General features: G+C 40.2%; 1 protein-coding gene across 1 annotated transcript in view; it reads left to right on the forward strand.

The window, feature by feature from the left end:
• The window catches only part of ube2f (ubiquitin-conjugating enzyme E2F (putative)), a 48208-nt gene that overhangs the window by 619 nt on the left and 34220 nt on the right, over positions 1-13369 (forward strand). Inside the window, exons 2-4 of the mRNA XM_039817427.1 lie at positions 5406-5592; positions 7193-7222; positions 10222-10287. Coding sequence (XP_039673361.1) covers positions 5478-5592; positions 7193-7222; positions 10222-10287 — 211 coding nt within the window. The 5' untranslated portion in view covers positions 5406-5477. The remainder of the gene's footprint in view (positions 1-5405; positions 5593-7192; positions 7223-10221; positions 10288-13369) is intronic.

A 13369-nucleotide genomic window follows, 5' to 3' on the forward strand; every position in this document is an offset into this window, starting at 1 on the left:
ACTATTTTACAATTAAATACAGGCTACACCTTTTTACTAAACAAGTGAACATACTCCATATGCTAACGTTACCAATTTAGGTTTATTCGTGGTTATAGTAATCAGATAAGCTTGTTGTAACGTTACTATGAAAAAGATGTGTGCCTTTGTGTTTGACCCAGGAGAGTTTGGTGTGGTTTTTTTCATCAATGCGTGCGTGTTTATTTGCTAGTTAGTTGTATCAACCCTGTGTTTGCATTTCTTTGCTTTTCCAACTATGTTTCCAACTGCTTATGCTGCATGACCCTGTCCCTACCCCTGCAGCTTATTGACTCACATCCAGGTTGAGTCAGTGAGCAAAACGGGGGTGCAGTGACTGACAGCTGAGGCAGGTGGGCAATGTGTGTCACTGACAGTCTGACTCAGTGACACACATTTAATGGACTCACTGATACCTGAGACCTTCACCCTCTGCTACTGCTGCTCCTCTGCACTGAAAACAGAGTGCAGAGATGCCAGTGAACTGCTCCCCTAGAGAGGTTAAAATGCCTCTGCGCTACCTGCAGAATTGTACAACAGTAAAAGATTAATAAGAGAAAACTAGGGGGGGGAAACAGAACATTTTCAAAACAGCAAAAGGGATCAGTGGGATCACAAAGACTGAATTATATTACATTAAGTGAGTAATGCATGCAGTGGGTCACGGTTGTTGTTAGGCTGTACGGATGCGGCACCAGGCAAGGTGAGTGTCTTTGAAAGTTTGAAATTTCCTGACAGTTGCTTTTAATAGTTATTTATTGGTGATTTTAGATGATGACATTCTGTATTGTTTGTTTTTAAATTCAAACTCAGATCTGTATTGAATTCTGGAATGTTGAAACATAACTTAAAGGTGCTATATCTATGCTCTAAGCGATGTTGGGTGACGTCACTTCTTGTTGACGTTCAAAGTATTTTCAAACAGAGCTATCTACTCCCCCCCCCTTTTTTTTTTTTTTTTTTTTTTTTTTTTTTTTTTTTTTTCTCTTTGCCTTTTGGGTCTGTCTACATTTTTACAGTGGATACACGGTGTTCTCAGTGTCAGTAGTGAGTGTAGATGTTTGCTGTATGTGACAAAAAATGTGCAACATCGCTTAGAGCACCTTTAACATGACTTTCTATTTTTAAGCTTTTGGATGATTACATTTTTAGGTAATTTGACAATTTAATGTAAACAATATTTTTGATACATTATCTTTGCCAGGCTAAAGCTGCCTTATCTTGATTAAAATACTTTTAATCCATTACAGACATGTTTACAAATGGTAGGGATGCACCAATGCTTCAGCTGGACATCGGAATTGGCCAATGTCCACCCTATTTACTTTCATCGGCCTTTTGGAAAATAATGTGACATGTGCCAATGGCAGTAGCCGATGTTTATCTATTTTGCGCTGCCTTTATGTTGTGTTACTTGGTTTGATTTAGGCTACATTAACATTGCTACGTTTTTGTTTTTAAGCAGAGTTTTGAGCCAAAGCGAACTCCGTGCACACGTGTTCTTAGCTCCAGTAGAAAAACTAATCTCCGTTTAAACTAACACGCCCAAACCGCATATCTCATCAACATTCTCGTATACTGGGAATGCGCATGCCGGGGTAAACAGGAGGCAGTATGTATACTCCGCCTGTTGCTGGTAGTTGCCATGGTAACGTTAATAGCTTAGTCTCAGAGAATGAGACTTCATGACCCAATCAGGCGGTGAAACATTGGCGTCAAAAACGGGGTCAGAATCCTTTTCAAATTTCTCCGGTTTAGGGGCTCTGAAACGCCAGAGCAGTGTGAATCCAAGGTGTAAACGTAGCAAAAGATATTGTAAATGTAGCCTCGTACAACAGTGGCCTACACAGCTTAAAAAAAATGATGTTCTTGTGACATTCCAAGAAGAGATGCGGTAGCTTACCGGTAGCCTGCAGCTTGACTATTCCAGACACCATGGCCACTGCCGGAGTCAGAGATGACGGGTGGGGGGGTGGAAGGAACTGGAAAATCATCTTGCTTCCCTGAAGTCACCGGTGTGGCAACATTTTGCCTTCATCGTGAGTGAGTTATGTAAACAAATAACAAAGGTAAAGCATGTGGGCTCCAACGGGACTCTACGGTGCCTTCACGTAAACCTAATGGTGCATTTAATGGCGCCACTAAAAACAACAACTGGGAGAAACTCAAACTGTTCATGAATGTGTTTAATTACATTTCCGCTCATTTAAAGTTAGTGTGATGAAGATGGTTTAATAATGTTTCTTTTTATTTGATTCATTTCTTTACCTGGTGCAAAAGAAAACAACAAGCATCGACCTCGGCTAAATGAAAATTCTACACATCGGTGTCGGCTGAGAAATTTGCAATCGGTGCATCCCTAACAAAGACTGAATGCTTTCATCTCTGATTTTAACAAGGTTCCTGCTGCAGCATTAATAGGAAAGTTGGCAGAAGCATGACGTCGAAAGTACTCTTTTGGCTTCCTTTGATTACTTTGCGGGAGTCTGTTGATGTAATTTTGCAATGACAAAATGCCTTTCATACTATCAGAGAATTTGTAGTCTTGCATTGTCAGACCTATCTCCACAGCGCCGTGTCAGCGCTGGAGTACAGTCTAGCTACCCCGCCTATCTATTCTGATCAGGGCTAGGGGGGAAAAAAACAATCTGGCTTGTTTGTATTTCTTTATACCAATCATGACCATCCTGGGCGGCGCTAGGCCCTGATAGCGGAGATAGCAATAGGGGAGGATGTCAGGCTTTATTGAAGAAATGTACATTCTTTGAGCCAGACTAGAGGATTTGTGACGCTCCCCTCTGTCTGTTTTTTTTTTTTTTTAGATATTGTGTCAAAAATGAGATTTTTTTTATCTTTTTGTTATGAACTTCTGAGTTCCCTGTTGCATACAGCGGTCCCATTATGAAAACCACAGCAGTATGGTCATGAATGTTTTAAGAGCAGATTGTCAGAATTGAACTACTTTAGCTTATACTGCATACATTTTATTTGTTGTAGCAAATAGGCTTGTATCTAAAGGAAAGTTTCAGAGGTTTATTAAATACCTCAGTTTCCTGCAGGTAGTCTCATATAACAAGACTATAACTCAACAGTTACAGTATTAGACACCTTGTAGCCCCACACGTCTTTCCACAACAGTGAGTTTAATTGCAATTGGCAGCTCTAATCGATGTCAAGCACTCCGTTATTCCACCGTGATTAAATGGTGTCTTAGTTGTTATTTTTTTGCTATGGGAAGGAATAGAGTTAAACCTCATTATTTCCCTATGTGTCTCTCCCATCATTGCTGTCCTTTTTATCTCTTTGCAATATTGTAGTTGTATCTGATCTGTCATTTTCTGGTCAGACCTTGAAAGACCCTTCTCTGTAATGTTTTTTTTTCATCCATCCAGCCTTTCATTGGTTGCGTCCGAAATTCCGTACTAACATGCGATTTAGTAGGCTAAAACAGTGCAGCATGTGAGATTTTTGTACAGTACAGGCCAAAAGTTTGGACACACCTTCTCACTCAATGTGTTAACAAAAAAGTGTGAAATAACTGAAAGCATATTCTAGTTTCTTCAAAGTAGCCACCCTTTGCTTTTTTTGATAGCGCTACAAACCCTTGGTGTTCTCTCAATGAGCTTCATGAGGTAGTCACCTGAAATGGTTTTACCTTCACAGGTGTGCTTTGTCAGGGTTAATTAGTGGAATTTTATCCCTTATTAATAAAAAAGCAAATGGTGGCTACTTTGAAGAATCTAAAATATAAGACATGTTTTCAGTTATTTCACACTTTTTTGTTAAGTACATAATTCCATATGTGTTCATTCATAGTTTTTATGCCTTCAGTGAGAATCTACAATGTAAATAGTCATGAAAATAAAAAGGAAACACATTGAATGAGAAGGTGTGTCCAAACTTTTGGCCTGTACTGTTTGTCCGAAACCTTAGTATGAAACCAATAAGACGTGAAATTTATACTATTTCCGGTGAAATATTACAGCATGCAACAACTGGACACTTCGGCGGCATAAGTATCCCACAAAGCAGTGCGGTAGAAACGACAATGTTCATACCAGACAAACAAACAGCAGCCAAGGCAGCTCTGTAACGTAAAAAAACCCGCTTTAATTTACATTTGTACATATTTCAAATCTGGGATTTTGTCACCTGCGGCTGTTGGTCTAGTTGCCTAACTTTCAGTAATTTAAGCATTATCTGGCGATGCCGCTAGAGCTGAGTTCGGCAGGGGTTACCATGGTTACGGCAAGGAGGGTGTCATGAAGTGACGTTGAAAATTACAGCTTAGTGCGTCCGAAAAGATACACACTACTGTTTATTTACACGAAACAGGGTTTCCCCCAGAAAAGTTGTTTAGCCGGTTGGCAAGTGTCTTTTTCGACGAGGGCCTGGCTGATAATATATGCGTGTGCCTGAGCAGTGATTGACAGGCAGATAGACCACCCCTGTGGCCCTGATTGGAGAAAATCGACCGGGAGCGGTGGAATTTTGCCAATGGCACTACAGGCTGAAGGAGGTGCCAGAGGAGCTGTCTTTTTAAATTTTTTTTACATAATTCATGTAGTTCTACTGGAACATAGGGGCAGTTTCAGCAAATATGATAGAAAGTTAGTTTTATAAGACTTACCTACTGCATCTTTAAGTCAGTGCTAAAAGCTAACTGGAGATTTGAAAAATATTTCTAAAGTCTCACTTTCCAGTTGAGCCACCCCACTGTAACTGTAGTTTAAAAAACATCTTAAAAATACTTCAAAACAAAATTCCCAGTGCCTGGTGGGGGGCAATTTAGGCCCACTGGGCCCCCAGGCTTGCAATACACTGGGGGAAACCCTGCAAAAGTATGTTGAACGATAGTATATGTATATATTGAGTATGTAGTGCATAGTATGCCATTTTGGACGCAGCCATTATCAATATTTGCTTAATCAGTGCAGAGTTGTGGGTGGCTCGAGCCAGTGTATCACAGGACTGAGACATCTAGACAGACAAGCATTCATATTCACAACTGCGAGCAATTTAGAGTTGCCAGTTCATCTTGTGTGCACTTTCTCCGTCTTTGGACTGTAAGAGAACACTAGAGTGAAATTTTAAATTATTAGAATATTTTGTGTCTCTTTTCTCTCTATTCTGCATTGTCTAATTCATTCTTTAGACAAGCCTTTTTTTGGGGGTGTGGGGGGCATTTCTGCCTTTTTTATTGGATAGGAAAGCTGAGATATGAAAGGGGGGGGGGGGAAGACATGCAGGAAAACCGTCACAGGTCGGACTCGAACCCTGGACCTTCTTCGTCGAGGAATAAACCTCTGCATATGTGCGCCCGCTCTACCAACTGAGCTAACTGGCCATGTCTAATTAATTGTTGTCATGGTGTGTGTGATCGTCAGGCTTTGGAGCAGCAGTGCAGTGCAGCAGAGTGCAGCGTGGGGCAGACCGAGGCAGACCACAGCAGCGTAGTCATGCTTACGTTGGCCAGTAAGCTGAAGAGGGATGATGGAGGAAAGGCGGGCCGTGCCTCCGGAGCCTCCGACTCCGCCCATAGGATCTCCATCAGGGACCGCCTCCTTACCAAAGGTACCTGGGCCCTCGTCCACTTCATCAGTTGTGTGTTTTGTCAGCTCACATCACATCACTTCTTTTTTTTTTTTTTTTTTAAACAGAAACAAACAAACTGTAGGCCAAGAAAGAAATTGTTTCTGTACTGTGTTTTCCGGGAAATTTAATTTCAGAAATATATAATCGTTCGTGCTCCTCTTCCTCCATGGATGTTTGCGCTTCTCCTTCTCCTTCTATTTCTTTTTCTCTGTTTCTACCTCCCTCTCTTTTTTTCCTCTTTTTCTATCTGTCCATGTGTTTGCCTCTTGCTCCTTGGTTTTTATTTATAGGTACCTCTGGTTGCCTTGAGATGCAGCTTCCAGACATGGATGTCCTTGTCCTTCTCAGTTTTTGTCATTCTGTTTACATTTGTCTCATTCTCACCCCTTGTGCCCGCCACCACTTTCCTTAATGCTTTCTCCTTTCTGGGTATTCACCTGTCTTTGCTTTAGTCTGTCAATTTAGGACTTAAATGTATTATTTTACCCAGTTACCGTGACCGTTGAAATTAAGGCTATAGTTTGATGTAAGTGTCTTTGCCCAATAACTTGAATGACCAATCTTTGTTTGTGTTAAACTGTCTAGAGAGATGTTTACTATTATTATTACTATTAGTACACTATTATTACCAATACTCACAGTATTTCACAAGTCACTTTAATTGAATTTTGTGTGTAATGCCCTCCAGTACAACATCCGAGTGACTTACTTTTCTCTAGGCTATGTTCACACTGCCAGCGTTGGTGCTCAATTCCGATTTATTACTGAAATCCAATCTTTTTGTTTGGCTGTTTAAATTATTTTTTAAATGTGGCCAAATATCAGATTCCAGTGTAAACTGGTCACGGTACTGAACTGACTCGCAATCCCAAAAGAACAATAACAAAGACATGCTGGCTCAGAGGGAGAATAGCTGACTCTATACTCTGACCTCCATGTGATGATGGGGAGTTAAAGAAAATTTTCATTTCATTACATATCATTACAGTACCTTATTATTACACTTTGCACATCTCAAAGCATATGTTTGTATAACTGACAATGGAAAATTCTTAGCGTGACACACCGTAACAACAACAACAACAGAGAAACCCATCAGGTTTCCCCCCTCGCTTTTTTGGTACAGTGTTGAAGTGTTAAACCTGCTGATGCAAATAAGCAGTGAGAAGAGTGTCAGCGATGTGAAACCAAAACAGAGAATCTGAGTGCTTTCAGAAATCCAACCAGACTTACCCCAGAGGCAACACCACCTAAACAACACCCTGCTCTTTACACACCTTTCTGTTGGTTCTCTTTTTTTCCTCCTCGGTTTTATTTTTTTTAACCCACTGATCAAATTCTGTTTTTCCTCTGCTACATTGTGTTGTATGCATTTACAACATGCATCTTAGACATTATACTTTTATGCAGAGTAACTTTCCTGGCTGAATTATTTAAACATATACTGTATAAATATATTTAAATAAAGTGTGTGTGTGGGTGTGGGTGGGTGTGTGTGTGTGTGTGTGGGGGGAGGGGGTTCTGTCTTTGCCCTTTTCTCTCCACCCTTATTCATGGTTCTTTGTTTTTCTCTCAACAGAAGTTGCAGAACTTGAAACCAATCTCCCTAGTAAGTTTTGCTTTGCACTTCCATACACACTGATCTTATTCAGTTGGTTTCGTTCATTTCACTTTGCATGTCTCCCCATGTTTACATCAGTGTTTGTTCAGGTCCACATCTTCTCCTAGTCAACACATCTGAAACACTGCTAAGACAGTCTTTACCAGACAAAACTGCTAAAGACAGCTAAATAACTGACTAAAAAAAAATATATTAAATAGTGTCCTCCATGTTTTTAAATGTTCTGAACTTAGGAAGAAAACATTTATAGTCTGTTTTTGTTTTTTTCCTTTTTGCTACAATATAAAGGAATTGTTTCAGACATGCTAATTTTGAATATATTTTGTGTTTTGGGAATTAGGGAATATTGGACTAACTCCTACAATTGTTTGAGAGGAGGCATGAAAACAAAACCAAGCCCGTAGATGTGCTCCATGTTCTGACAAGTTGCTTTGATACTTTAAGGTGTAGTTTATTTGTACTTAAAACTGTATTCAGGCAGAATCAGATGTATATTTTTTCATTTTTAGCCAGATCGCTCAGCTCTTCAAAATACATTACTTGCTGTATTAAGCTGGAAATGAGCCATGAGTGTAAACAAATGCGCTTTGAGCCTTGGATGGGTTTCATGCTTTTTATACTTCTGGCCTCAGGATGTATTTGCTCAGACTGTACCCCCAACTACTATATTAGTTCTGTTTTTTTAGTTGAGCGTTTACATAACAGTATATCAGATCTTCATTACTCAGTCATCTGGTTATTGTTATGCATGAGTAGTGCTGAATGAATTATGATTGTTTTGGCTGAGCTCAGCATGCCTGTTGTTGTTTGTGGTCGGATGAGTTCGCCCTCACAGCTGAGTATGATGAGAGCCAGAGAAGGAAAGAAACAGTGTGTGGTAGCACACAGCATTGACAAGAAAGTAAGAAAACTGACTGGTTTGCTGGGAAATAATAGCTGTCAAATATCTTCTGGATAAGACGCATGATAATTCAGCAGTGTTAATCTACACAATATGGGTCAAAAAAGACTACACCACGCACGGGGTGCACCATGCATGAATCTACTCTTTAGCCTAGAGCTGCTCGATTATAAAAAAATAAATAAATCATAATCACGATTATTTGACACGGTTACTCATTGATTTTTGAAAAGACGTTGCATTTATTGAACTTAAAAATACAATGAAATAGTTGAGCAAATCCCCAGTGAAAACACCTTGAACTGTGAAATTTCCCTTCATATTTTTATTCCCCCATTCAGAACACGAGACAATATAAGAGTTTACTTGCAAAGCGTAATGTGCAAAATAATCATTGCAATAATAATTACATTGTTTTGGGGGTCGAGCCAAATTTCGTTATCGATTTTAAAATTCAATTAATTGCACAGCCCTGCTACAGCCTGTATGTTAGCTGCACACTGGAAGCTGTGTGTAGGACATATAAATTAGATTTTCAGAAATACATTCCAGTAGTTGTGGGGTTGTTGGCCTACACCCCTTAGGGAACTGAGGTAAACATCTGGGTGAAGGACTAGGTGAATGAGGGAAGTCGATTTTACGACTCTGCACCATTAAAGAAACGATACAGCCCACATGACTATTATGCTCATCGATCCGTACTTTATTACCAACAACAATGATGAAATATGCTCCTGTGGAAAGTATTGATTTTCACGAGGCTCCAACACTATGCTTCATGGGAACCTGGCTTTGTGCCGTGGATCTGGACTCGCTGTATTACACTGATGGATTTCCACTGTTACGGGCAGACAGGAACTCAGGAAAAGAGGAGGAGGGATCTGATCTCATCATATATACTCTGAGTGAGCAGTGGTGCTGAACAATGACTGACGACAGCGTGCTCTGTGTTTACTAGGTCTAGAGAGATGTTCCGTCATTTCCGGTTTTCATTTTTAAAAAGCGACAAAGACAATACTGTTCCAGTCGCGCCGCCGTGTGTTCCGAGGCACTTTTTTGACCCACTTGGGGAGACGGGAGCTGACTGATCAGTCCGACTGCCTTGTCTGCCGACGGTCGGCCGTCGGGTTGGTGTGGTAGAGCCTTTAATCTGAATGGATTTGGAGCAGGGTCCAAAATTAACTTTTTTGTCCACCAGCCACTCAGTAGATAACCATTGTTTTTTTGGCTGGTGAGCGAAGCAAATCTGCCAGCCACCTGCATATTTTGGTGCTAATTTTGGACCCTGATTTGGAGTTTAAGCATGTTAAGCCTAGGCTATGTTACGGAAAAAAAAAAAAAAAAAAGCGTTCTTAAAATAAACTTCTTTCAAAATGAATATCCTGTTTACCATCATTATCCTCCCTCTAAACATTACCACACACATACGCATTTTTATACTTAGATTGTCAATTTACACTGTGCTGTTGTATAATGATATTTGATTTGTCTGATGACTGCTGGGCCATGTGATGCTCAACAAATTTCAGGCCAGGTTGGCATAAATTATATATGAGCTTGGTGGAGAAAGTTAGCAAAAGACAAATTCAACTTTCAGATGTGATGAATGATCATCACTTGTTTGTGGAGTGCTGTATTTGACGTGCAGCCCACAGTACTGTAAATGATCTACTCTCTCATGACTTGTGTTTTACATTTCAGTCATACACACTAACAAGAGGGTTGTTCAGGGAAAAGGGCTGATGTGCTGTTAAGTTTGTTTAAAAACTGCTTACACATGAAAATAGTTTAAAAAAAACCCCACTATGTTAAGTGCCAACTGTCTTCCTGAGCGCAATACGTTTCCTTGGACACCAGGGGGGAATGTGGTGCCACAGCGAGGCCCAAGGCATATATCCTGCAGTCTGTGTGGACAGTATCGACAGACTGTGGCTCAGGAAGGATTTCATAAAAATACAATATATGATTTATGTTAATGCCATTATTTGGTGCAAATAATAAAAAGTAATGGTAGATCTTCATACAGCTGCTTCTGGCTTTAACCTTTGCCTCTTAATAACTTCCCCCTCCATTTGTTCTTGTTTAGGTACATGCAAAGCCAGTTTCCCAGACGAGGACAAGCTGCATCATTTTCAGCTGGCAGTGTCACCTGGTAAGAGAAATCAACATCAGTCCGTCCCCTTTTCTCTCTTACACAAATAACTGCTTTAATAATTGTTTCCTAACTGCTGTCTTAATGGGATGCCCTTTAGGCTTCCACCCTTGCAGTGCCAATGTTGTAAACACTTATTGCAGCAGTGTTGTTGGTTGCTTATTATTCTGGCGTGCTCTGAGTTTAATGTTTGAATTAAACACACTTTAAATCAGACTGCGATGGTGATGGTAATGAAGGGTAATGTAAAGGAGGGCAGCGCGTGGCAGGGTAGCCTGACTCGTGTCTTTTGGGTGCTACGACGCTCTCAGCTCCGGCGCTGACTGTCAGTGAAGTCGGCTAAACTACTTTTAAACCAGACGCTGGTAAATCCTCCTCTACTGCCATCCAGTGTGATTGGATCTTCAGTTGGGGTGTCTAACTGCGTGTCAATCACTGCTCATGCACACGCATTCATTCTCCCTTGTGGGGGGAGGGGCGTAGGAGACCATTTGGGCTTTAGCGGAAAGGGGAGAGGGACTGAGAAGTTGTCAATGTTCAAATCTTTTGGCTAAGTCCTGGATTTTCCCAATCCTACCTACAGCACCTTTTAAATGTGTCTTATAGGTCAAACGTGGGACTAATGTAGGCTGGAGTTTAGTTTGGGGCTGCAGCTCTGGAGGTGAGCTGAACTGACACTAACAGGGCTGCACGATATGAGGAAAATATGTGATATGCAATAACGTTGTTGAGTATCGCGATAACGATATTACTTGCGCTAAACAGATTTTAAAGTGTACTCAGTTTTTCATTTCTGCTGCTTTCAGTATTCTGCCAAAAAACAACACATTGCTTGTTGAATTTAAAACAAATGAAAGGAAATCATTTTTCGACATTCTTTTATTGAACAAATTGAACATTGAATTGAATATAAAAGGCACCACTAAAAACAGGAATGACACTTACATTTTAAAGTGCAGTTTTTTTTACCGATATTTTCTTTCAACTAGGGATGGGCATGATTACTCAACGATCGATAATTGATTATTAAGAATTTCATCAATCACGTTAATTTGTTATCGATTAAACTAATGCTGGTTGCGTTGCGTAGTGTGAGTCTTGAAGCAATGAAATGAATTTCACAGTGTGGCAGCAATTAAACATTTTACCACCTGGGGGCAATATTTGACTCCATACTCCGTTACTTGGCTGCGAGTTTCCGTTTTGATTTCAAAAGTAATCATGAAGAGGACACGGCGAAGTGTGGCGTGGGACCATTTAGATTTAAAAAAAACCCCGACTTAGTTCACTGCAAACACGGAGATGCCGTGTATAAGTACAACACGGCCACGACTCAAATGATGTAGCCTACCACTAAACAAAGTGTATCCGAGCCTGTTAATGTCGGTGGCGGCCGCGGTGCATCCTGCTCTCAGTCTCAACCTAGCATAAACTCGGCGTTAGCACGGAGGAGCTGAGAAAAGCAGAGAAAATAACCCAAGGGACCTGCAAGTTCATGGAGATGGATATTGGAACCAGCATATCACATTCCGTCACGACGTACCATCACCAGACTGGTAGAAACTCACTACGAAGAACGGAATAAGGTTCCCCGGGCTGGCCAAGTTAGCGCGGAGGTAGGTGACCTGTGCATCCCGGCAACGCGGCTGTTTTGGGCGGCTGGACTGACGGTCACCAGGTAGCGGTTAGTGATGTGCGGATCGATACTAAAGTATCGATATTTACGATCCCAACGTCTCCTGCTCTAGTATCGATTCTCATATAAAAAGATCGATATTTAAACTCAGTAATTTGGAGTGAGTGTTTATGTTATCATAAGTAACTTGTTGTCACCAGAAAAGTCTAATTATATCCGGTTAGGGGAAGGAACTACTTCTCCTTCCGCCGGTCAGTTGTGTGTGCACTGCGGCTCTGTGACGGAGCTGGCCAGGGGAGCCTATTTTTATTTAACTTTTTTGTAAACATGAATGTTTTGTGAAAACAATTTGAGTTAACGGTTTTCAAGGGTGCCTGATTTACATGTGTTGTAAAGAACAGCAAAACGTGGATATGGAATATTTTGTGACAAGGTTAAGAGTCAAATTTGTGTGTTATTTTCAACCTGTTTTACTGTACAAGTCTCTGAGATTTTCTTTATAATTAAATAATATGAGAGTAGTTTATTGTCTTGTCATTATGCAGCTATAATTTGGAATTGGTAAGCCTACAACCTACTTTTTTACTTTAAACTAGTTGTCACATCGCACTACAAATAAAATACGTAAAAAGTATTTTTATCGGTATCGGCAATACCAGCCTGGGTATTACTTGGTATCGGATCGAATAGGAATTAAGTGGTATTGCACATCACTAGTAGCGGTCGCGTCTGACCCCAGGTCATGTCAACATGCTTATCTTTCTCAACACACATCAGTAGACTGGTGCAGAAGTTGTATGTGAGTTAGCCTACTGGTTATTTTTTATCAGGCTTTCGTCCGTGCCTTGGATAGTTTTGAGTTACATTTTGACAAAACCTGTCAGATCTAAGTATTATTATGTTTTTGGTTAAGTTATTATTTAACATGATTCTTTTTATTTATTATTTTGGAACAAACGAGGGTCTCTGTTTAAGAACGGCGGCTCGCAGCTGCAGGTTCTGCTGCTTCAGAGATCACAGATCTATAATCTATAACTATAACCTCCAGTTTAACTGCCACAAGTTGTTCTTCTTGTAATTAAGATCTCATTGAGGAAAAACACGCTGTATTTTTGTATTTTCATTGCATTTTTAATTTATAAAAAGTTAAATAAATAATTAAGTTTAATATAAAAATATTAATGATTAATCAATAGTCGATTGTTAATTCTCCCGATGATCGACTAAGAAAAACGCCCATCCCTACTTTCAACTGAAATATTCATTCACAATATGTGGCAGCCTTTATGCGATGTGTTTATTGCGCAAGTTGATATTGCGATGACGATGAAAAAAGTTAGATACTGTGCAGCCCTAGACCCTAACTGGTGAGGGTGAGAGTGAATAATGCATTTCTCATATTTATAGGTAGGGCGTATGGGAAAGACATCAGTAATAATGTTCATA

The sequence above is a fragment of the Perca fluviatilis genome, chromosome 12 (genome assembly GCF_010015445.1).
Source record: "Perca fluviatilis chromosome 12, GENO_Pfluv_1.0, whole genome shotgun sequence".
NCBI lineage: Eukaryota > Metazoa > Chordata > Actinopteri > Perciformes > Percidae > Perca > Perca fluviatilis.